At 41.6% G+C, this 24106-nt stretch overlaps 1 protein-coding gene across 1 annotated transcript; it reads right to left on the bottom strand.

The window, feature by feature from the left end:
- Positions 1-10077: 10077 nt before the first annotated feature.
- On the bottom strand, positions 10078-16702 carry LOC311017561 (uncharacterized protein). The gene is made up of 16 exons (XM_084015990.1): positions 16687-16702; positions 16117-16255; positions 15958-16032; positions 15490-15861; positions 15226-15321; positions 14907-15136; positions 14493-14671; positions 14314-14401; positions 13751-14098; positions 13518-13635; positions 12896-12987; positions 12693-12807; positions 12472-12561; positions 11767-11928; positions 11120-11299; positions 10078-11024 (listed from the first exon to the last, which is right to left on the bottom strand). The coding sequence occupies exons 4-16, from the start codon at positions 15752-15754 to the stop codon at positions 10819-10821; spliced, it is 2169 nt and encodes a 722-aa protein (XP_083872116.1). The 5' UTR covers positions 15755-15861; positions 15958-16032; positions 16117-16255; positions 16687-16702; the 3' UTR covers positions 10078-10818.
- Positions 16703-24106: the final 7404 nt, after the last annotated feature.

Raw genomic sequence — 24106 nt, 5'->3', positions numbered from 1 at the left:
CCTTCTGGGAATGCTATGTGCTAGTGGGAATCACTGCTGTAACAGATATTACCACATGGGCTCAGGAACACCTTGGAAAACGTTTGTCAGTTAACACAGTTTGTCGCTACTACAAGTGCTACAAGTACTGTCCACATTTAAAATAGTTTTTGGAAATCATGGACGTTGTGTGCCTCGGGGCAAAGACGAAAAGGACCTCTCAGATCTTGTAATAGGTGAGGAAAGGATGTTGTAGCACACGGTCAGTTTAAGCAATTTATTAAGGTGCAGTTGCTGACGTTTCACCGTGGAGTCTTCTTCAGAGTAAGAAGAGTAAGCTTGCTCTGAAGAAGACTTGTCCACCATGTGCTCCAGCATCGTCCACCGTGTGCTCCAGCATCCTTTCCTCACCTATTACTCATCTGTCTCCTGCCCTGAGACGCACCAGTCTGCAATCCAGTCTGTCAGGTGAAGCGCGGAGGTTGTCCTTCTTTATTAAATATCTTGTCTTTGTTGTATATTCATTGAATATAGGAATAGGGGTTTGTATGATCACCAGGGGCCTAATTTATAAATGTATAAACACATATAAACAAACTGAGAAATAAGAAACTGATTGTGATGACATAAATTCATTCTCCCCACACAATATGAAAACTTGCTGAGTCATCATTTATTAACACAAACCAGTGTAGGACGTGAATTGTTACGGCCATGTATTTTGACGTGTTAGCACATACTGAGTTTGTCCAAATACACAGTAGACTCAAGTGAATTCTATACAGCTAAAAAGGAGGCCCCAAACACCTACAGCAGACTTTGGATGTGCAACTGTGCTCTCCATCATCATCAGTTCCTACATAGATTGAAGCTGTTCTGGTGGCACGTGGCCTATACCCCCTCACTAATTCACTTGCCGAAAGTTTGTTTTTGATTAAGCATCTGTCAATCAGCCTGTCAGAATTTTGAAACATTATATTTCCCTTTAGTAATAATTAAAAGGCAAGTAATCCAGACATACATATTACAGTAGTTACTGGTATAACACCTCAGAAGTCACCTCACTCTAATCAGTCATTTGTATTTGTCTTTTCTAAATTTAAATAAATTTCTTCATTTTGAGTATTATTTCAGGAGTTTAAGAAGGAGAGGCAGATTAAATGTTTTATATGGTTATCATGTATACCATGATTAAATAAGATATGAAAAAGAAACATGACTAGTAACTGAATCATGATTTGTATGCTATTTGAAAATATCAGCAGAACTTACCACCTTTCTGCTGAGGTAGTTCTGTGGGAGGACTGGTGGTGGTCTGGATGGTGGGCTGGATGAGAGGAGGACTGGTGGTGGTCTGGATGGTGGACTGGATGAGAGGAGGACTGGTGGTGGCCTGGATGGGAGGAGGACTGGTGGTGGGCTGGATGAGAGGAGGACTGGTGGTGGGCTGGATGAGAGGAGGACTGGTGGTGGGCTGGATGAGAGGAGGACTGCACTGCATGAAAAGTGGGATTTTCGTCAGTTAGCGGCCCTGTAAATTGACGTGGAAGTTCAGGTTTACGACTGCAAACGGCAATTTGCAGGAAACACCGAAAACTGACGTAAATTGCCGGGAATTGACGTGGGCCTTGCTTGGCAGTTGTCCCCCCATGACCCCCCTCCCCGTAATCCTAGGGGAGGCTTTAACATGTAAATGAAAATGCTGTGAGCTATACAAATGCAAATCAGGGTAGCAGGGGGAGTTTTCCCCCAGGTGACATTTTTCTGAAAGGTGTTAACTTCATTTCATCTTCATTCAAAGATATAACTTAATTTCATCTTCATTCAAAGATACACAAAACAATTTGCTTCAACAATTACTTTTAATCAGGCTTTGCCACAAAGGTAAAATGTACATTCATGCAAACAACATCACAGTCTCCTAGAGCTCAACCACTGTGCATAGTGGCATGACTACAGTGACCCTTTCTGTGCTTAAATGCACAGTGGATGTGTTAACCACACATCTCCCAGCAATGCGCTCAACAGGCAGAAATGATGCTGGGTATGACGTGTCTGTTCCCTGTAAGCTCCAAACTCCATAAAAATGTCTGTCCGGATGGGGATGAAGCCAGGAAACTTGCGCAGTAACATGTTTAAATGCAGTACCTTTTGACACAACATTAACAACTATAAACTGCTTTATAATGGCTGGTCGTAGTTCTGCTAGAGGGTCAAGGATGGGTTCATAGATCATAGATCTCGGCTGTGTTCGAAATGCCATACTAACGTCCTACTCGTACTTAATTGTGACGTAAATTTGAGTACGTAGTGCGTTCACATACAATAGTATGTGAATTTGTGCACGCGAGAAATGCCCGGATGTATACTGCATTGGCAAGAATTTCTGAGTACAGCGGACCTTGCTAAATCTACTCAACTTCCCAAAATGCATTGCGGCTCGTCTGACTTCACAAGTTTTGGATAATGGCGGACGACTGCGGTGATTCTGGCGAGGAGCCCGACACAAACCGCGTACACATGTAAGTATACTGTAACATGACTTTTATGTTTCCAGCTGACTTTTAAATCGTATTGATAATGAACGTTACTTTATTGTTGTTGGCATTGTACGTTAACGCTACGAATCGAAGGTCCTTCCAGCCGGCTAGCCTACTGACGCTAATTTACCATTTAGGGGTTAGCGAGAGCAAGCGAAGCGGAAAATGTGCCGTTTTTACCGACGTAAAATAATATAGTGCTTATGTTAAACCGTGGTTATATATTTACTAACGGTGATTAATAACGCCGTGCACTGTTGTCCGTTAAAGGGACTGATGCAGACACCGGGCGCCTCATTCAGTGGGGGGAACGAGGCGGAGACGTTCACGTTCACCGGCAGCAGGAATGCTGCTCTGAGAGGCTTCACTTAAGAAAATGTGGTTTAAATGTTATAATTCTTATATCCAGGACTGCTGGAGACTCTCAGGATGATTGCGGTAAGAATATGTTCGGTGACTGCTAGCTAAGCTAAAATTAGCAAAGCAAGCCCAAGCTAAAAGTAGCTTAAAAGCTAATAGTCCAAGCTAAAAGTAGCATAGTAGCCTTGTAAAAGAACAAGAGAGAGGAACCAGTGTAACGTTAAGTTGCTTTGTTAAGTGTATGTTGTTGGTCTTTTACAGGAAGCAGTACGCCGTCTTCACAACTCTGAGACGAATTGTAGGCGCTACGAACCGGAGCAAGGGTACGATTTAAAGAATATGCTTTCATTCTGCTGTATAAGGAAATAGATGCGTTAACAGTAGATACCGATCTTAACTGTTCATTTTGTTTTCACAGACGAACCTCGCCTCATAACGAAGCTGTGACCTCTTACTTGCTCGGAGCTTTGTCCGCAAGTCCGGATTTCTGACGCCGATAGTGACGCCATTGTGTGTAAGTAACTTTTACTGTTTTCTTCTTCCTTGTTTTAATTTTACTGTGACTTAAGTTTTCTTATTCATACCACTCATTTAATTGTTTTCCAGCTGCCTGTAAGACATACTATGAAACGGTACGCAGGAGCTTCAGACACACACAGCCTGATCTCGCATCGCAGGCGGAAGCTGTGAAGAGGTCAGCTCGGAGTCGTTCCAGGAGAAAGAGGGTAAGACTTATTAGACTTATTAGATCCGTCTTTGGTCAATGTGACCAAACCTACCTAAACCTATTTTCAGGTGCATTAATAGATGTGTTGTGTCCATGCGCAGTGCATCGCGCAGTACTGATTGTCTTTATTGATTGTTTTACAGCTGCTGGAAGCGAGACGGAGTGTGCTTGCTGGCGATGAGGCGGACCGTTGGAAGTGCGCCACCACAGACATGATGTCTGATGAGGAGGACGGCGTCGTTGGCGGGGTGTCTGGATGGATTGTGCGACCTCCATCCTCTCGTAGCCAGGAGCTCACCGAGCTCTGTGCGACTCTACAGTCGCGATTAGAGAAGACTCCCAAGTACAGGGCCATGCACCGCAGGCGGCTGTAAAATTGACCAAATTCGGACAGAATGTCGCCAGTTCATTTGTGTGTTGTGTTGTCAATAAAGCTCTTTCTTTGAATACTTCCTCCTGGCAATTTTTCCTTTCCTCAATAAATTCATTCATATTTATATTTATAAATATATAAATAAATAAAAATAAATGTGTATATATATGTATAAATATATATATGTGTGTGTGTATATATATATATATATGTATATATGTATATATATATATATATAGTGATAGATCTGCTAACCAATCACTAGTGATTATTCTTGTTTAAAAGACCCAGTGTGACCAATAGTAACACATCTGCCAACGGGGGTGGGGTTTACATTTATAATGACTCATCAGGTTGACCAATAGTGACAGATCTACCAACGTGGGTTGGCTTTACATTTATAATGACCAGATCTGCCAACCAATCACGAGCGATTATACTTGTTTAAAACTAGTGGTTTCATCCAATCCTGAGTGAGGATATTCAAGCCATCTCTGGCCAGGCGGGGTTTCGCCGCTATTCATATGCTAATTAGAGCCTTCGCTGTGGTTCGTTTCCGACAATTTTCGGCACAGACGAACGCGGCGTTCGCAGCCTGTAAATTGTCGTTAACTCCCGAAAATTAGGGAGATTTTCGGGCGTTTACAGGGACGAAAATCCGACTTTTCATGCAGTGCTGGTGGTGGTCTGGATGGTGGACTGGATGAGAGGAGGACTGGAGGTGGAATGGATGAGAGGAGGACTGGTGGTGGCCTGGATGAGAGGAGGACTGGTGGTGGCCTGGATGAGAGGAGGACTGGTGGTGGCCTGGATGAGAGGAGGACTGGTGGTGGGCTGGATGAGAGGAGGACTGGTGGTGGGCTGCTGGTTAGTACAACCTCAATGGTACAAAAAGAGGAAATTATTAAACTCATGTTATAGGAAAAAATGTCCCCTTTTTCTAGCAGTGAGTGTGCTCCATTAGGAAATGTATTCTTCTGTCCATAAATGCTGACCTATGGACTCTATGCTCTCTGTAAAACTGAGGCAAGGTCAGGCTGATTTTGTACTGTGATGCAAAATGTAGGATCTCATTACATCATGTGAAGTGGAGATATGTGTTTATAGTTTCTTGAAGATGAGTTGAGCAATGCCTCTTGCTGTTGACTCCTTTGCTATGTATGGCAGACAATCAGTGAGCTATCTGGCTCACTGATTAGTAAAAGGAACTAGCTCTGTGAACAACGGTTATTTTCATAATCTGTTGACTATTTTTTTCAGTGAATCGATTAATTGTTAGGTCCATAAAGCATCGGAAAATGTTTAAAAAGGCTGACCAGTTTTTGCCCGTAAACATGAGCATATCACCCCCATCCTTCAATCACTGCACTGGCTCCCTGTTTCATTCCGGATCAACTACAAAATTCTGCTGCTCACTCACAAATGCATCTATGGACACGCACCTATCTACCTTCAAGAACTCATCTCCTTACAATTCTCCGCCCGTACCCTCAGATCCACAAACACCCTGCTCCTCCCAGTCCCCAGCACCAGGCTTTCCACCATGGGAGACCGAGCTTTCTGCTCAGCTGCACCACGCCTATGGAACAGCCTCCCAATCCAGCTGAGGGCTACCCAGAGCCTGGACTCTTTTAAAACAGGCCTGAAAACCTTTCTATTCAGAAAGGCCTATGACTGCTAACACTAATATATATGACACTAATTTAGTTTTTATTGTGTGTGCATTTTTACTTTGCTTTTAACTTTGTAGCACTTTGAGATCTTTAACATTTATTATTATCATTATTATTATTATTCTTGATTAATCATATGAAATATCAATTAATTGACGTAGCTCTAAAAGAAACACCTATTAGATAAAGTGAAGACCAAATTTGATGAAGCAACAGGTGAATAGCTATTTTTGGCCCACTGCGGTTTGCCCTGTGACAGCTGTACCAAGAAAATTCACAACTGTAATTGTTGTCTCTGTGCTACATTTCTTTGTATGTTGACTGTGAAGTAAGATTTTAAATAATCACACACACTTACCAAAAATGAAGACCTCATAGAGGGCCTTCATTCTGTCAAGGCATTTCTCACTCTGGTCTGACAGCTGCCATTTGGGGTGGAGGACTTGTGCAGACCAGGTGTTTGATTTCTTCTTTTGCTTTGCAAAAAAGACAATTGCCTTGCATCCTAACGTGTTTAACTTTTCGACCTGAAAATAAAGAAATATATTATATAATGTATACAAAATCTAAACAATTATAAATGTCTGAAACATTGTGGCTGGAATTATGTAAATAATAACTACAGAAGTTAAACACATACCAAGACAGACGCCTCATCCATTACATGAGAGGTGGTTTGTTTTTTTTTTTGGTTTTTCAACCACATCTCCTTCCTTGCCTCAAATTTCATCAGTTTTTTTGCCAGTCTTTGTTTTTTCGGTTGCACTGACTGGCAGTATTTGCACGTCTTAGTGGCAACACCAATTGCTGCTTTGCAGCTGACACATGTTGTTGTGGTTGACCCTCTTGGCATCTTGAAACTAATGGATAAAACAATCAACAGTTAAATAATGCAGTTCCTTTGTCATTTTGGTTATTAAATGTTATCACAATTTGGCCTACTTCAGCATTATCAGTCATGTCAGACATTAACACTTCATGTAGCACTGTTTCAATGGTGTTCACAGCATCACATCCAATTAACTGCTTTGCAGCAAATACTGATTCTATGCAACAATAACCCATATCACATAGTCTCCTATACACTAGCTCCTAGTTGATTTCTGTTTTCATCTAGGTATCTCGTTATTTGTTTTTGTATGATTTTACCACTTGTCTTACTGTAGCTCCTATCTCGTTTTGATTCGGCTGCAGTGACATGTGAATTTGGAATCAGTTTTCAACTTATCATTTTGACCTGGTTAGCACATTGCGGCCAACTACAGCTAACGTTTAATTCGGTGGCAAATAGGGCCTATAGCTAATGCTGGATAAACCCCGATATCATTGGACACATCCCTATAAAATCATGGTAAATAATTAATGAATATTGGCTTAGACAGCGCTAATTATCGTTCTTATTCAGGTTCCGTCAGCATATGTTGATATCAGTAGTAGGCTACGTGTTCATTACCTACCTTTAGGATGCACGATATGAATTGTCGTGACTCGTGGCGGAGAGCGGAACACCTCCCTCACTCACTTGTCAATCTGCTGACCACTGTGCTTCTGTGATAGGGCAACCCACATGTCAATCAGCGACCTCCCGCGGCTACGTTGCCCACACGTAAAAACGTGATGCCACTTTCGTGACACTGTTACGTTTAGTAAATAGGAGCGCGAAAAAAAAAAAAAAAAAAAAAAAAAGTAAATAGGAGCGCGCTCCACTGTTGCGAGGAACCTTGGAGTCATTTTTTACCTGTACCTTTCCTTCAGCTCCCACATAAAGCATGTGACTAGGACTGCCTTCTTTCACCTGCGCAGTATAGCTATAGCTAGTATAAAGATTAGGAATATCCTCTCTCAGAGTGATGCTGAGCACATCTCTCCCACTTTACCTTCTCTTCAGTGGCTTCCTATAGGATTTAGAATAGACTTAAAAATCATTCTGCTGACAGCACGAAAAAAGGCGCGTCGAACCGCGTGCGCGCCGCATCGGCGTCGCTTCGGATTTTGCGCCCACAAGGCGCGCGGCTACATAGAAAACAATGGAAACGCATGTGCAAAAGACGCTGAAAGAAATACGCGTTCTTAACTGTCTTCTTAGGAGAACTAAGATCCCCCCAAAGAAGCTTCTTAATAAGCTCTTAACGGGACCTGTCCACCACTGCGGTACTGAAACTACGCGTTCTTAACTGTCTTCTTAGGAGAACTAAGATCCCCCCAAAGAAGCTTCTTAATAAGCTCTTAACGGGACCTGTCCACCACTGCGTTACTGAAACTACGCGTTCTTAACTGTCTTCTTAGGAGAACTAAGATCCCCCCAAAGAAGCTTCTTAATAAGCTCTTAACGGGACCTGTCCACCACTGCGTTACTGAAACTACGCGTTCTTAACTGTCTTCTTAGGAGAACTAAGATCCCCCCAAAGAAGCTTCTTAATAAGCTCTTAACGGGACCTGTCCACCACTGCGTTACTGAAACTACGCGTTCTTAACTGTCTTCTTAGGAGAACTAAGATCCCCCCAAAGAAGCTTCTTAATAAGCTCTTAACGGGACCTGTCCACCACTGCGGTACTGAAACTACGCGTTCTTAACTGTCTTCTTAGGAGAACTAAGATCCCCCCTAAGAAGCTTCTTAATAAGCTCTTAACGGGACCTGTCCACCACTGCGGTACTGAAACTAAGTCAATCGATGCCGGGCAAATCGATTTATATATCACCCGCCACTTTATAAGCGCATAATATCACACACAGTGACAAGTGCAGCACGAGAGATGAATGCACCGAAAACGGGATTTCCACTTGTCAAACATGGGGTCAACCTGGGTCCCGGTGTCCGTGGCCTGATTAAAACTTCTCCACTGTTGTTGCCGCATTGGTCACGGGCAGTGACGGACTGGCCATAGATGGTACAATGGACGCGTAATGATGCAGCCTAGACGGCTGTGTGAAGATGCGACCTTGTGGATGTGCCCGCAAAAAAAATAAAAAAATAGCTGATTTACGGCAGTAAACAGTAGGCCTAACCCAAAGACCACTCTCTGTTTTTAGGCACATTATAATCTGTGATTGTGAAATGTTTGGACGAGCACACTGCAGTCATTTTGCAGGTTTACTAAACAAACAGTCTACCTTGTTGTCAATCTACCTTTGTCTCCTTTGATGTATTGGGAGATTGTTTGTGTAGAAATGATTTGAATGACTGTTAGGTCATTATTTACACAAACACACACACACACACACACACACACACACACACACACACACACACTCATAATGCTCTCTGAACCCTAGCCTGTTACATGCAACATCACTGGAAAGGTCTTGACCTGGAGAGTAACATATATCAATTTGAAGGTTCTATATTATTCTGGCTTTGAGATATTGACCTTTGAACCTTAAACTCAGGGAATATTTTGAAGGCTTATATTATGGGACAAAAAGGGTTATAGATAAGACCAACTGTTGTAGAAAGGTGTTGACATGGGCTATAACATAATGTGAGCATAGTCACCAAGTGGTGGGGGGTTGAATAAGCCAATATTTAAAGTCTGATGCCAAAAACGTGTTTGCCTGGCACCCCATTGTAGTTGTGCCGGGGTAGTGAAAACATATATCTACCCAATATATCAAATACCACACACTGTCTAATAAGTAATTATACTGCATGTATATGATCTATGCTAAGAAAAGACAACAATGTTTGTTTAATGAATATATCTGAACTAAAACAGGAGACCAGTGCGCCAACTGCTCTGCTGTCCTCATCTCAATAGTAACGGCCAATGTCCGCTATCAAAAATGTAAATAAAAAAAAATAAGACACATTTAATTTTCATAACTGAAGGCGTGATTATTAAACCCGACATATTTGTATGTAGTGCTGCATAATAAAACACAAATATCTTTAAGACAAGAGATACTTTATTTTCCACTGCCCGTCGTTTTTGTTCTCCCGACAGGAACCTTGAGAGTGACGTGATTGGGACACAAAACAAAACATAGGCAAAAATGTAACAATCACACAATCTGCCTTGCTTCGTTGCCATCCTGCAAGTCTCTCCATAAGAGCATGAACAGAGAAAAAAATCTACTTAGATAACAGCATATGATAGACCTATAGACTATTGGTTAAATGTATTTGTTTCATTTGTTATTCATTCAAGACCTTAGTGTATAGGCCTAATGCTTACTACAGACTTACCTGAAAGGAACAACTCACACAATGGGACAAAACAGGAAACTAACTTAAATGAACAACAAACAATTGAGACATGACTGTAGTTGAAACAACAATTCACTTTACTGGGTGAAATCAACAAAGTCGGCTTTCTAGAGCTAAGAGATGCCCTCTTCAAAATAAAGACTATATATCTTCAGATAGAGAAGGTGTGTGTGAGTGTGTTAGTGAGTGTGAGAGAGTATTCATATACTAACATGTGGAAACACAAGCTGGAATAGCACAGTTAGAAAGAGTAACAATGCAATATGTGAACAGCAGGAGGTATGTAACGATACACAACTGCAGTGAAGCTATGTAGGGATGCAAAATAAATTTCGAAAATGTAATGATAGAAAAAAGAACAAGGTAATTTGTCATGTTTGACAGTTGTGAATCACCAGGCTAATGGGCTAACACAATGGATTTTTACAGCTTCAGAGGAATTTGCAATACATGCTTTAAACACAAAGACATCTTACAACAGCAGTAAAATAGCCTCAGGTTTCACATAGAAGTTATTACAGCACTGATGTTTGGGTTCAACACACTGTGAAGACAAGGGCTCCACGGTGGTGTAGTGGGTAGCACTGTCGCCTCACAGCGAGAGGGTCGCGGGTTAAACTCCTTCTGTGTGGAGTTTGCATGTTCTCCCCGTGTGAGCGTGGGTTCTCTCCGGGTTCTCCGGCTTCCTCCCACAGTCCAAAGACATGCAGGATGGGGATAGGTTCATTGGTGACTCTAAATGTCCCGTAGGTGTGAATGTGAGAGTGAATGGTTGTCTGTCTCTACATGTTGATAGACTGGCATCCTGTCCAGGGTGTACCCTGCCTTCACCCAATGACAGCTGGGATCGGCTCCAGCCCCCCCCGCGACCCTGAATGCAGGATAAGCGGTAGAAAATGGATGGATGGATGGACACTGTGAAGACATCTTCACAGTCATACATATCATCTCAATACAATAACTAGTCTCCCAGCTCCTCATCAGTTGAGGAAGTATTCTCTGAGTCTTCCTCTTCAGAGAAGTCATCTAAAGACAATGTTTGCAGTCCAACAATACTTCTGTATGTTGTGCGTGCTGTGGCCAGTTGTGCTTGAACTTCACACAATCTTCTCTTCAGCACACAGAGTAGTCCCTCACGTCCGTTCTCCATTAATCCCTCTGTACTGCCTGAGAATGTGACATTAAAAAAAGAAGAAGAAATAAGCCAAGTGGTTACCAGTGAAGCAAATTGAAGAAAAAGACAAACTTTTTATTGTCCTTACATTTCCTGTTGGTGTCTTCAGTTAGCTGAGAGGTAAGCTCTTCAATCAGTCCAGCAACACTCCTCATGTACTCCATGTGCTGCTTGACTTCACGAACCACAATAACTTCTTCTTCTTTCAGTCTAGCCAGCAGCATTACCTTGTCAAAAACCGTTTTTTTCTGCACCATATCGCCATGACCTGCAATACATTACATCAAAGTGTTATCTTACAACCTCCTATAAAAATATTGGGACAGGAAATATTTGGCATGCTTGACCCTTTCCACATCATACATTTTTGTCAACTCCAAACCACCTGTTGGGATCATTCCACTGGTAAACATGTTCACTAGTAACAGGTGATAATGATGATCATGCTCTGTCTTATTTATCCACAAACAGCGAACCAACTCATAAACAACCCTGTCCTAAACTGCTTACTGCTGTGGGTGTACTACTACAATAGAGAAATAAACCCTGAAAGGACTAGGAGGAACCCCAGCGCTTTGCGAAAGGAGTTCGATCACAGCCATTTACAAATTACGGCATTCTTTTTTTTTTGGCATATTGCCCAGTGTCTTTACATTTTTTACATCAGATTTCATATGTACATTCAGATGTGCATCAAACAATTTGTATTCATTGCATTTCAGAGGAAGTACTTACATTCCCATGGCCAGGAGTAGTTGTCCACAGCCAGGAGCTCATTGGGAGGAGGGAGTTTTTCAACTTCCCCCACAGTAGCATTGTGGGCATTGATGGCAACTTCCAGGGCTTTCTTCTCAACAGCAATCTTTCTTCTCAGTTGATGCCTTCGCTTATTCCCACCTACAATGAGAAACACAAAATGATAGTGAGCACTCACATGATGACCACACAAAAGCACCATACAAAATAATTTGAACTATTTTGAAATAGAGGACAAAATTGGTAGGTCAGGACATCTCTGCACTTTGCAGAAATATTGGAAATACTGTCAAACGATTAAAAAAGTTAACTCGATTAATCCCATTACAATTCAGTGATTAATCGCTATTAATCACGATTAAAATACTAAATATTATATACACTATATGAATTGTATTTACTTCTATCCCTCCTTATAAAGTATTGAAGGGTGCAATTCATGTACCTAGTTTATCCATTAGAATTTAAGGATGCAATTTTACAGATGTGAAAAACAATAACACATCCTAGTTTATTTTTTTGCATTCAAGACGGAAATACGAGACAAACCCTGTCCAGTAGTGATTCAAACATCAACAACATTTTTTTTTAATAAATGGCTTCACTGTTTTTACTATGTATAAATCAGTAGTGAATTAATTTTTTCCAAAAATCTGCATTACTAGTGGCCTTTTCTTGTCTCACCAGACTGACGATACAGCTGAAATTTTCGCTGTTTGATGCCCATATATAGCCCCTCGATGTTCCTCTGCAGGTCATTTTGGATTGTTGCTCCTTTGGAGGACAACAAACAAATTAATTCATGCCCATCTCAGTTTACAATCAGCCTCTTTTCAGATCCCCTGTACAAGAGCAGAGCCAAATGATTATTTAAAATATGCAATAAAATAACTTTTTCAAAGTACCTGAGGTCCACTGCTGAACATCAGACACCCACTGCTGGACTGTGTCTTGCTGTAGAGATAACTCAGCGGTGAGTTTCTCCAGGTCCTTTGTTGCCTCTGTAATCCTTTGTACAGTCTGTCCAAAAGAAATATCTGTTAACAAATGCTGAGACAATTTAAAAACAAAAATGTGATTATACTGTACATATTTGCCTAGTTAGCACCTTGATGTATCTTTTGGCCAGTGTCCGGTCAAGGTTTTCTGCCTTTCGCTTGTTCCAGCCACTTGCCTGGATTGTTAGCATATCTGTGCGAACTAGAAACACAATGTATGTGCAGTAATTTAGGTTCACAGTGAGGAACAAAGGTCAGATACTACATTGATCATTCTCTAATATTGCCATATAAATCTGGAAAGAATCATACACTTAGTTAACGTGTCAAAAGCTAAATTATTATAAAGAGAATCTTGATAAGTGTAAAAGTGCTGAACAGACAATTGTTTTGAAAAGGAGCACCTATGCATGGGACTCTAAAATGCAAAGGCCAAGCATCAGTGTTCAAACCCCTTCTCAGAAGGGGGAATATGGGAAATATTTAAGTCTGGGGCTGTGTGTCTACTCAGGAGTTGGACACCTGCAATGTCTCTATTGTAGAGAGGTCTGGTTTGGTCTATTTGGAGAAGGATTAATACATGATAACGACCCCAATCACACCTAAAAGCTCTGACAGAACCACTTCAAGACCAAAGACGATAATAAGAAATAGTGCTACATTCAAAACAAACAAAAAATATGTCTGCTTGTGGTCTCCATTTGGACACAACTATACATGACAAATGCTTACCGGCTTTTGACATGTACTTGGAACATATGGCTGCTCGGGAGAGGAAGCTGTTAACCTGTTCAACCTCCTCTCCGATTGTTGTTCCAGCTCCTTCTTGATTGCGTCCTCCCCATTTTAACTGTAACACATTTACATGAACGTTATCATTAGTAAAACAAAAAGTGGGGGCAGAGAACAGACAATCATAATGTGTGGTACAAATGGTAAGAAATACATCTGACTGTCATTATTACCTCACACATCCATGAATGCGCTTTTGCATGCATGATGGAGAGAAATGGGCGCATGTTCAGCAAGTCCTCCAACTCTGGACAGTGGTCCACAACTCTCTGCAGATATGGCCAATATTTGCAGACCACATCAGAGCAAAAAAACTGGATGGTCTGTGAAGCTAGATGTTTCTGGAGATATAATGGGTACGCAAATATTTCTCCACGGAACATATTCAGTCCCTTCAGCAAAACCCCATGACGGCAGACAGCAACTTCAACACCTTCCTCGTCTAGTTTGCTTGCAGATTTGTTGGCAGACTCTCGTGCTGCTGTCCACTGACCTGCACCACATCTCCCTTTGTCTGGATTCTTAAACAGATGACGGCAAATACAGACATTTCCACAGTTAGTTAAATTTTACCAAATAAGCTGTAAATCATGGTATTATGGCATTGGATACAGCAATGCCACTCTATTACTTAAATAAACCAAATAATGTTAAAATTTGAAAAAACAGGCTACAAGCATTCATAAAAAATTGAAATTTGAGGTGTTACACATGAAGAAATATAAATTTAGCTTACATGTCCAGTTGTTCCATGGATGTAATCAACAAAGGAGGACACCTCAGCATCACTGGCCAAAAAGACTCCATCAAAAAACCCATCAGGTCTTGAAAGAAATATATAGATGTGGGTTACATTTACAGTATAAAAGTAATTTGTGGCTCATTAGCATTTCATTGTACATGAATGTTACACACCCTGGTTGGCTTTTGAAACGATATAATTTGCGGTTCCCATCCACTGCAACTGCCAACATTGAGGGTGTGCATGCAGGGCACTGGAAATGCTGGACCTGGGACAGCTTGTCAACCTCAAATTTGGCATAGGCCCATTCGAGGAAGGCCCTCTGCATTGTGTCCCCACATATCTTACCACTCTGAGAGCAAAAGTGAAAAAACAACACAAAACAGTAAGTAACCCTGCAGTTATTAGTACACAACTGACAATGTGCCGAAGGTCGGTTTCACACTGTGGTCATGACGCAAAAAATGGCTCTGTCTGTCAAGAAATGTGTGCTGAAACTTTGGGGATTGTAAGAACAAGTCCTAACAATGAATCAGTTATTTAAAAGGTGATCTAAACAAGATAACTTAAATCATGAATCCACTCACTCGCCCGAAGAGTTTTGATCGACACTCGAGCATGCTGACAAAAGCTTGTCGCGACATCCCTGGGGCAGTGATTTTTAGATCCTCATACGTGGTGAACAAGTCCACCATGTACAAGGTCTCAAAATTGACAGTGGCTGGCCAGTAACCACTTTCAGCCAGATCACTTATGGTCACTGGCAAGGTTTTTCCACAGGAGCAGTTTACTGACGGGAGAAAGAGGTTGTATCTTCCTGAAATTCAGAGAAAAAAAAAATCTCTCAAAAATAAATAAATGAATAAAAAACAATATGAAGAAATAAAAAAAAATAAAAAAAGTTACCATTCATTCCAATTAAAATAATTGGCTTTCCCTTGGAAAAGCTTGTTTGTCCAGTAGAGCAGTCGCAGCAGGGAGCAACAATTGGTAACATGCAATCTAAAAAGCAGAATTAGTTTAGATTTAGAGTAAATGAAACCAAAAAGTCACCAACAGTGAGGGTGTTGTTTCTATCAAACAAAACCTCATCCAGCCTGTTTGTTGGAGTAAACCTGGGCTTCTATAAAAATGTAAAATAGTCTATATAACCTGAGACTTAAAAACTACCTTTTTCATGATAGGAGAATTTCCCTTCTTCATGCTGCTGAACAAAAGTGGATGGCGGCAGGTGTCTGAAAAACCCCTCCACCATGGATGCTCTGTTATGAAGGACCAGGGCCTCATGTGTGGAAAGGTCACAGGCTGTGCAGTAGAGTGATCGCGGTAAACAGTCCCTACACATCACTACTGCAGCCTTGTGTCCACAATGATGGCAAACCCCCTCCTTGGGCTTCTCAGATGACAACATATTGTTCACCATGAAGGGCCTCATCACTCTCCAATTCTCCAGAGAGGAAGTTTGCCTGTTCCTCCAGTGTGAGGGGAGAGGTTGTTCGGCACCACTTCCCAAGAGGTCTCGGACATCTTGAATGAGGGAGTCTGAAAATGAAAAGGGAAGAAGGCAATGGTAAATCTGGGCAATTACCACATAACAAATAAGGAAACAAGTATTAAGGGAAAAAAGAAAAAAAAAACCTAAATTGATGATCACAGTTTCTCCACTTGTGTCGGTAGACGGAGCAGAGGGGAGTGTTGCGCTTGCTGAAGACACTGCAGAAGTATGAATATCCATTTAGAACTTGCTCAATGAATAATGAATGCAACTACTGATGAAAAGACAAACAAAAAACCAACCAGTGGCTGAATCTCGCTTTCGTTTCTCCCCAGCTCTACATCTTTTTGGCAGAGGTTGACCATCTTTGTCCTCATCAAGCCAAACACACGGCTTTGTGGATTTTTTTGACCCTCCTTTTGTGTGTCCATGCTGATCCACCTAAATAAACAATTCAGCCACAGAATAACCCACCGCCCCCCAAGGTTATTGCCAGCTACAAACATCGCATTATATAAAAACCAATAGTAAAAATTCAGTCTAATTGTTGTGGTCCTGTACTGTAATGACAGATCTAGAAAACCCTTTCTACATTAAAAAAAGAAAGTGAAACATTATGACACAATATTGAATGGAACTCCCATTGGCTATAAGCGTTCACACCAGCCGCCATAATGGCGTGTCATCGCGCCAATTACATTGATTTTCAATGTAGAGTTGCCGCTCAATTCGCGTCTATCGCGCTTTGTGTGAACGCAGAATTATTGTGAACTCAGTTCAGCACTAGCTTGCATTTAAATATAAAGACATTAAACAAGGTAGCCTTGTAATTAGCAGTATGATTTTTCCATCAATGAGATAATGTTATTTACCTTGCACCCATCCAGGAAAGCATCAGCCAGGAATATGGCATCGTCAGGTTCAAGATGATTCATTTATTTAGCTTGGTCAAGTTGTTTTACCACGCTTCCTTTTCCTCCTCTTTTACCTTTTCCAGATAATTTCTAATATATAATACGTAGACTGGCTGTGCCTTTTCCGGCTTCTTCTCCCTCGTTTCTTCTTCTTCGTTTCTTCTGCTTCTTCTTCTTCTTCTTCTTCGTGGGGCCCTAACGCGTAAAGGTCAAAACCCACCAATGCGATCGCACCACACAGGAAGTTAAATGCACAGAGGATCCGGTAGATTTCGAAATAAAACACAGCGGACAAACATCCGATCGTAAATCATCACTTTATCAGCATTAGTTCCTCCCGTGCCATGTATTGATCAGCAAATCAACCTCAGACGCAACGCATGCAGTGGGCGAGGGTTTGAACCGTCAGACGGAGCGAAATCGCAAGGGAGTCCTATGTGAAATCTGGGGCCACTGCTAATGCTAGGTGATAGCAGCGTCCATAGCCACCAAAACGTTGCAGTGTCACATTATCCTGGCGAGATCTGAAAATTCTTCACAAAAACGAGCAAGCGAGTGATTATGTACATTCACTGAGTAAATACTATGAAAATAAAATATATGTTTCTCGCTAGAAATGTAATCAAAACGCATTTTTATGCAGAAACGAACTCAAAATATTGGTTTTTCCACTAAAAATGAGAGAAACGTCAGCCATGTTTTTTGTTCTCACGGCCGGAATCTTGAAGGTCACGTGACTTGGACGCAAACCAATAGGAAGAGTATAAGCAGAAAAATGTAACAGTAACACAAAAAAGGGGCCATTATTGTAGTCCTTCTACGTTTTTGCACTTTGGACCAACGTAGCCAAGGTACGTTTTTCTATGAGACTGGGTTGCTCCTTCAAACCTTCCTTCACTTCAGCCTCCACCTGCTGACAAGAAATAGGCCCGACATATGGCACAGAGGTAGCACACGCAGCCGACTTAACCTGTACTCCTTCCTTCCCACGTCCAGCTTTGGGACAGTCAGCCTTCCAATGCCCCTGGCCTTTGCAGAAGTGGCACACCTTCCCTAAGTCCACTGGCACTCGACCCTGCACAGAACGCCCTGGTCTACTCAGGCCATGATAATGCGTTTCCTCCCACTTACTTGCAGTACTGAGCAACCCGGCATCGCTCCTGCTATCTCTACTCATGTTCCATCCTGTGTGTGAGCACATACTCATCTGCTAGGGTGGCAGCTTCTGCGGCAGTCTTCACTTTATGCTCACTGATATACACAGCAATATGACTAGGAACAGAGTTTTTAAATTGTTCCAAAACAATTAGATCACATAGAGCACCATAAGTATCCACCTTCACAGCAGAACACCAGCGACTGAAATGAGTACACTGCTCTCTCGCAAACTCAACATGTGTCTGCCTACTCGACTTCTCCCATGTCCGGAACCTCTGCCTATATGCCTCAGGTACAAGCTCATATGAGCGCAACACTGCAGCTTTAACTGTCGCATATTCTCTACTCTCAACTATAGTTAGAGCAGAGTACGCTTCCTGTGCTTTACCCGTCAACACACACTGCAAAAGTAACGTGCGATCAGAGTCGGACCACCCCCTACCCTCGGCCACACGCTCGAAGAGTGAAAAAAAAATGTCTGGGTCACGCTCACAGAACTGAGGAACCAACCGCAAGCTACCCCACAACATCAAATACACCAGAGACCCTAGGAGAAAAACTCACCCCTGTCTCAGATCCACCCAAACTCAGCCTACGCTCCTCCAACTCAAGTTTGCTTCTCGCTTCCTCTCCACAACAAATTTCTCTCGTTCCGTTTTCGCTCTCTCCCGTTCCGTTTCCAGCAGAAGCAATTCCCTCCTCTGCTCAAACGTCAAACCAACTTCACTAACAAGCGCATCCGAAACATCCAGCCCGGCACCAGCAACATGCAACTTGGGTCTGAGAACCCCTGTTTTAAACAGATTAGCTTTCACAATTGCCTTAATGTTTTCCTTCATTCTTTTATCCCCAACATCCAACTCATAATACTCAGCAATTTTCACTAACTGTTCCCGTGAGCAGCGCTCCAACCACTCCTCTGATGGAGCCCGCAAACAATCCTCCACACTAGCCATCACTCAGCTCCAGCACAACAAAAACCTTACCGTGGTCTTGTCCCTCTAACTGCCTAATCAAAACTAACTAACTAACTCCCCCCCCTAGTCTTCAGGCGTTTTTGCGGTGGGTATTTACGCACTGAAACCCGCAAGCCCGGTGGAGCAAGCAGTAAATGCCGACCCCACCAGCAGCTTGGGACGTGCTCCCGAGACTACTGCTCCAGCCACATTTAACACCACACTACAAAACCCCCCAGCAATCTTCCAAGGGAAGTTGCTCTTCACCTATCAGGGACAAAACAACGGCAACTCTAGTGATCACACATAGGACAAAACACAGAAAACATTAGCACAATTTCCTCCTGTTACAGCCACTTAAATTAACCAAAACAAAATGCCTTGCTTACCACTCTAGTCCAAGTCTCCCGCGTCAACAGAATGTGAAGTCATTCACCAATCACTGAATTAAAAAAGGTACAACCACTCACTGACGTCACACCTAGCAGATCTTACCAACTACACTAATACAACCCGGTCAACAAGAAAACCGACGAGCCCCCACTTGTCACAGCCCGGCTCTTGACTGTGGCAAAGATGGGAGACCAGACTATCGAGTGAAATTAACTTAACATTTATTCACAACCAACCAAGACCATAAACAACAGAACATATATAAATGTCAGTAATCAGTAGTGTTAGCATGTGTGTGAGTGTGTGGCAAACAAATAGAACTAAGCAATGGCTGCAGCAGCAAGAGCCAGCAAGAGCCAGCCCAGATCTGCAGAAGGGTGAGCATTATATAGACAGCACACCAGCCAGGTGTCTCATCAAGAAGATGACCCTCCCACGACCTGGAAACCTGCAAAGGGAGAGCAAAGCAGCAAAGAACACAGAGGCCTCTAGTGGAGTGGTGGGGTCGTCACACGTTTCTCTGTAGTGTTGTAGTGTTTCGTTTCTATAGGTTTTATTAGGCACCACTTTAATTTACTACCCTAATTGTCCACTAGGGACAAAAATGTCCACCTCCAAAAAACTGCTTTAAAAAGTGAACCGATTAATATTCTTTTCTACTTTATTTTTGCATAAATCTCTTAAACAACTTCCGCCCTGCTCAAAACTACCAAACATTTAATCATTTTGAGGATTTTAATCCTTTAAATGCCCATTTGATTACTTGATGTCACAAAAATGAGTTATTTTCCATAAAACAAATTTTTGGTGGCTGGACCATTTATTTCAAATCAGTCATGGATAGGTTAAAGATAATCCAAAATATTGACTTTGATGCATTATTAGATTTTATGAAGCGTAAGATTCAAAATTCAATACCCTCAATAGTCACTAGGAACATAAATGTCCACTTAGAAAAACTGCTATAAAAATAGTACAGATTGATATTTTTTCATGCTTTTTGGGCTAAAGTGATGGTTCGGAGTGAAATGCACCCTAGGTAATTTCCACCATGACGTCCAGCCAAACACCCCCTCGGAAGCATTTTTAGCGATGGTCAGCATTGGTCAAGATAGCCGCTATCAGCCGAATGACTTAGTACTAGCGCTAAAGTACATACACTGAAAAAAATTTGGAGTAACATTTACTTAAAAAAAGTTAGGACAGTTTTTCCACACAGAAATCCCGTGTAATTTTTACTCCATAATTCTAAGTAGCATTTACTTCCTAAAAACACCTTTTCTTTACAAAAAATACTCAAGTAAATTTCATGAGCAGTATTGCTCACCTATTGGAAGTAAATTTTACTCAATTACCATTGCATTTTTTAATTGCAAAATCCAGTTAAATATTACTAGTGGTTCTTACTCTTATTTAACTAAGCTTTTCTTTGTTTAATTCTATGAAATGATTAAGTAATATTTACTTGAATTAAATTTAATTTATGACTTCACATTACCACAATAAATTTGTTGCCATTTCTGTAAAGTGAATAAAAAAACATTTAAAATGTTTCAAATGGACATTTTATTTTCCCATTTGCACTGACATATGTATGTCTACAAAACATCATAACCTCATCATTAACAAGGATTGAAAACACACACACCTGTGTCACATTACAGACACCCACTCACGCACGCATGCACACGCACCCAGACCCACACATTCCTGTCCACACACAATAGGGCTGAGAAACAGTGAACATCCTTTAAAATCGAATAAACACAGCCTTTGTATTGTAGGTGAGGAGTCCTCCCACACACTCAATGGAGAATTAGTGTTCTCTTAGTGTCCTCAATATTCTCTTAAAAGAAAACATGACCTGCTGCTGATGACACTTTCTTCCAAATATTCACAGATTTCAAAAAATCGGGGAAGAAGTGTCCGTTAAAGAATATTTTTTACACTGTCAGAAATGAGACACACCCACCCACCCACCCCTCGGCAATTTCATATGTACGGTATTCCTTTCTTTTTAACCTCAGAACAGAGGAGAGGTATCACTGCAACAACAGCAACTGAATTAACTGTCTACAGTGGATCACTGTGATCACAGAAGGAAAGAAAGAACAAGAACTAAAAACCTTTCCTTTGTGGAGCATGGGCACATGGATTCAAAACACTGCAGCATTTGCCACACTCCTGCAGTCCTCCAACACCTCTTTCCCCTCTATGACGACAGACACATAGCTGGGGTCTTGGCTTTCCTGTCCCAGGTTCTGACGGATGACGATGATTTTCATCAAGTATTGACTGCAGTCCTCCTTCACTACCTCTTGGCTGACATCCTGTGAAAACATATACAACTAGAATTAGAAATCAATGGCTGAGTCTAGATTTCAAACAGTTTGTGAAAGGGAGGTTGAATAACATGGAACAGTTAAAAATGCCTAGACTGTTGAGGAGGGTGTGTCTGCAGACCCTGAGACTGAGACCGAGTCTCTGCATCTGCAGACACATACCATTGGGGAGTGTTTGAGGTTAGTGTAAAGAAATGCATGGAAATATACATACACCACAGTAGGGTTGGGCGGTATGACGGTATTATACCGTGTGACGGTATAAAAGTGTCTACCGGTAGAGATTTAGCAATACCGTTTATACCAGAGAAAGCGCAGATGTCTGCGGCATCGCTCTGAGTCACTGTAATTACACCGCCTCGACACACGGGGCACTGCAGGCATTGCAGCAGACTGCTTGCGTGGTTGCTTGAGTACGACGAAGAAGAAACAGCTTTACCTGAGTAATAACAATCATGGCGGAGGCGGAGAGTAAACGTCACGAGGAAACTGAGGCAGCGCGACCCACCCATGACGAAGAGGAGGAACTTGTTCCGAAAAAGGGCGCTACGTCTGTTGTGTGGAACTTTTTCGGATTTAGAAAATCCGACAACGAACAAAAAGCGATACTCTGCAAAGAGTGTCCCGCGACTGTTGCTGCTGGAGGTGGAAACACCGGGAACCTCTTCCACCACTTAAAGTTAAGACATGCGAAGCAGTATTATGAGTCTTTCGCCAAAGACACCCCGTATGACAATAAATCACATCGATGGAGGGAGATAACGGAGGCCATCACGACACATACTTTTTCTCATTTGTTATTTTTATTTCTTATTAAGATGGAGCTCTGTGTTTACATTTGCACACACACTATAGCTTAAGTTAAAGCTGGAGTTCAAATGTTTACCAGACATTTGCACATTCTTTGTGGCTTATTATTTATTATATTATTATTATATTATATTATTATACAGTGATATATATACCGTTACCGTGATATGAAATGATTCATACCGTGATATAAGATTTTGCTCATACCGCCCAACCCTACACCACAGTGAACCACAATTCAGTGTAGATGGTGAGATAATCCTCATAAAATTTACCTCGTATTCTTTGATCAGCTCCTCTACAGACTCTCCAAGGAACTCAACCAAGCAACGGATGATGATGTCTCTTCGGCCTTCGATATGTTGCTGTTAAAAATCATAGGAATATTTAATTTCAGAGAACAATACATCACACACAAATGCAACAGTTACCTATAGAGAATGTAAGCTTGCAACAGCATTCTACGTGGGTAAGTGTATTAGAAGTGTGCAACATAAAATCTATTTCTGAATGGTATCTGTTGAGACAATGTGCTCCATCAAGGGCTCAATAGTGGCTATAGGAATACTCAGAGACTCGCAGTGAAGATTATGTAAATGTCTCTGCTTTTTTGAGCACATAATATGAAAGAGGACAAGATTGTTTTGTTTTCTGTAAGAAATCACACAGTGATGAGATAAAGAGAAAAGTTTGAGTTGAACTGACAGTATCAAAATAAGACATCAGCAATACATTCATTAACATTAGATGATGCAATTACATTAATTAAAACATTTACCTCACTTAGTGAGTCCAACATCGGCCTTATCTTTGTTCCGGAAATCCCGCCTTTCTTCCTAAACATCTCCAGAAGTTTGGTGGTGTGCCTGTCCAGTTTGGACAAAAACGTTCACTCCAGATGAACTGTGGTTATTCGTTTGAACTCTTCTTTGATCTGAAACGAAAGATATAAACACAAAATCATATCCAGATGACTCAACAGACCCCAGGTACACTTAATTTTTGAATGAACAGGTCCCTATCAGACAAAACTTGTAGTGTAAGAGAGAACTGGAGTTACCTGAGTTTCAGTGAACAGACCAGGCCATCGTTCCAGGGGCAATCAGTGTGGAGACAAGGAACTGACTGGCTGTGCCCACCATGTCCATGCTTTAGTCTGTAGTGTTTCAACAATGGCCCCTCCTTCTCTGATTTAAACCTACACAGGGCTCCAGACTAACATTTTTCACTAGGAGCACAGTGGCCCCTAACTTAAAATTTTAGGCGCGCAAGCAGAAAATTTAGGAGCGCACACCGAAATCGACTTGCAAAGTTTTCCTATAATTTTCACTGTATTACTGGTAAATGCTTTGACAATAAATGCAGAAACTACAATCTTATAAATTCATATTTTATTGTGCAACAGTTTTAACAACATTAACCAGTTAAACAGGCTTTTTTCGCCACGACCGTCTCCTCACAGTCTGAGTCGGACTCATTCTCGACGTTTGTGTCCTCCGGAACATTGGGCCCTAGTTTCGTGGCGCAGCGCAGGGTGGCGGAGCCGGCGCAATGCAAGTTTCGACCCGCGCAGCCAAGCTTTGGCTTCTCCCGCTTTCCCTTTCGGCCATGTGTATTGTATTATTTGAACAAAGATGAAGTGTGGTGATGACGATTTAATTGACATGCCCAAAATAAACAAATAAATAAATAAATAACATTAGACGTTTCGACCCACGC

The sequence above is a fragment of the Eutrigla gurnardus genome (assembly GCF_963514095.1).
Source record: "Eutrigla gurnardus genome assembly, chromosome: 8".
Classification (NCBI taxonomy): domain Eukaryota; kingdom Metazoa; phylum Chordata; class Actinopteri; order Perciformes; family Triglidae; genus Eutrigla; species Eutrigla gurnardus.
The sequence above is the reverse complement of the archived record's forward strand: the minus strand, read 5'-3'. Positions and strand labels throughout refer to the sequence as shown.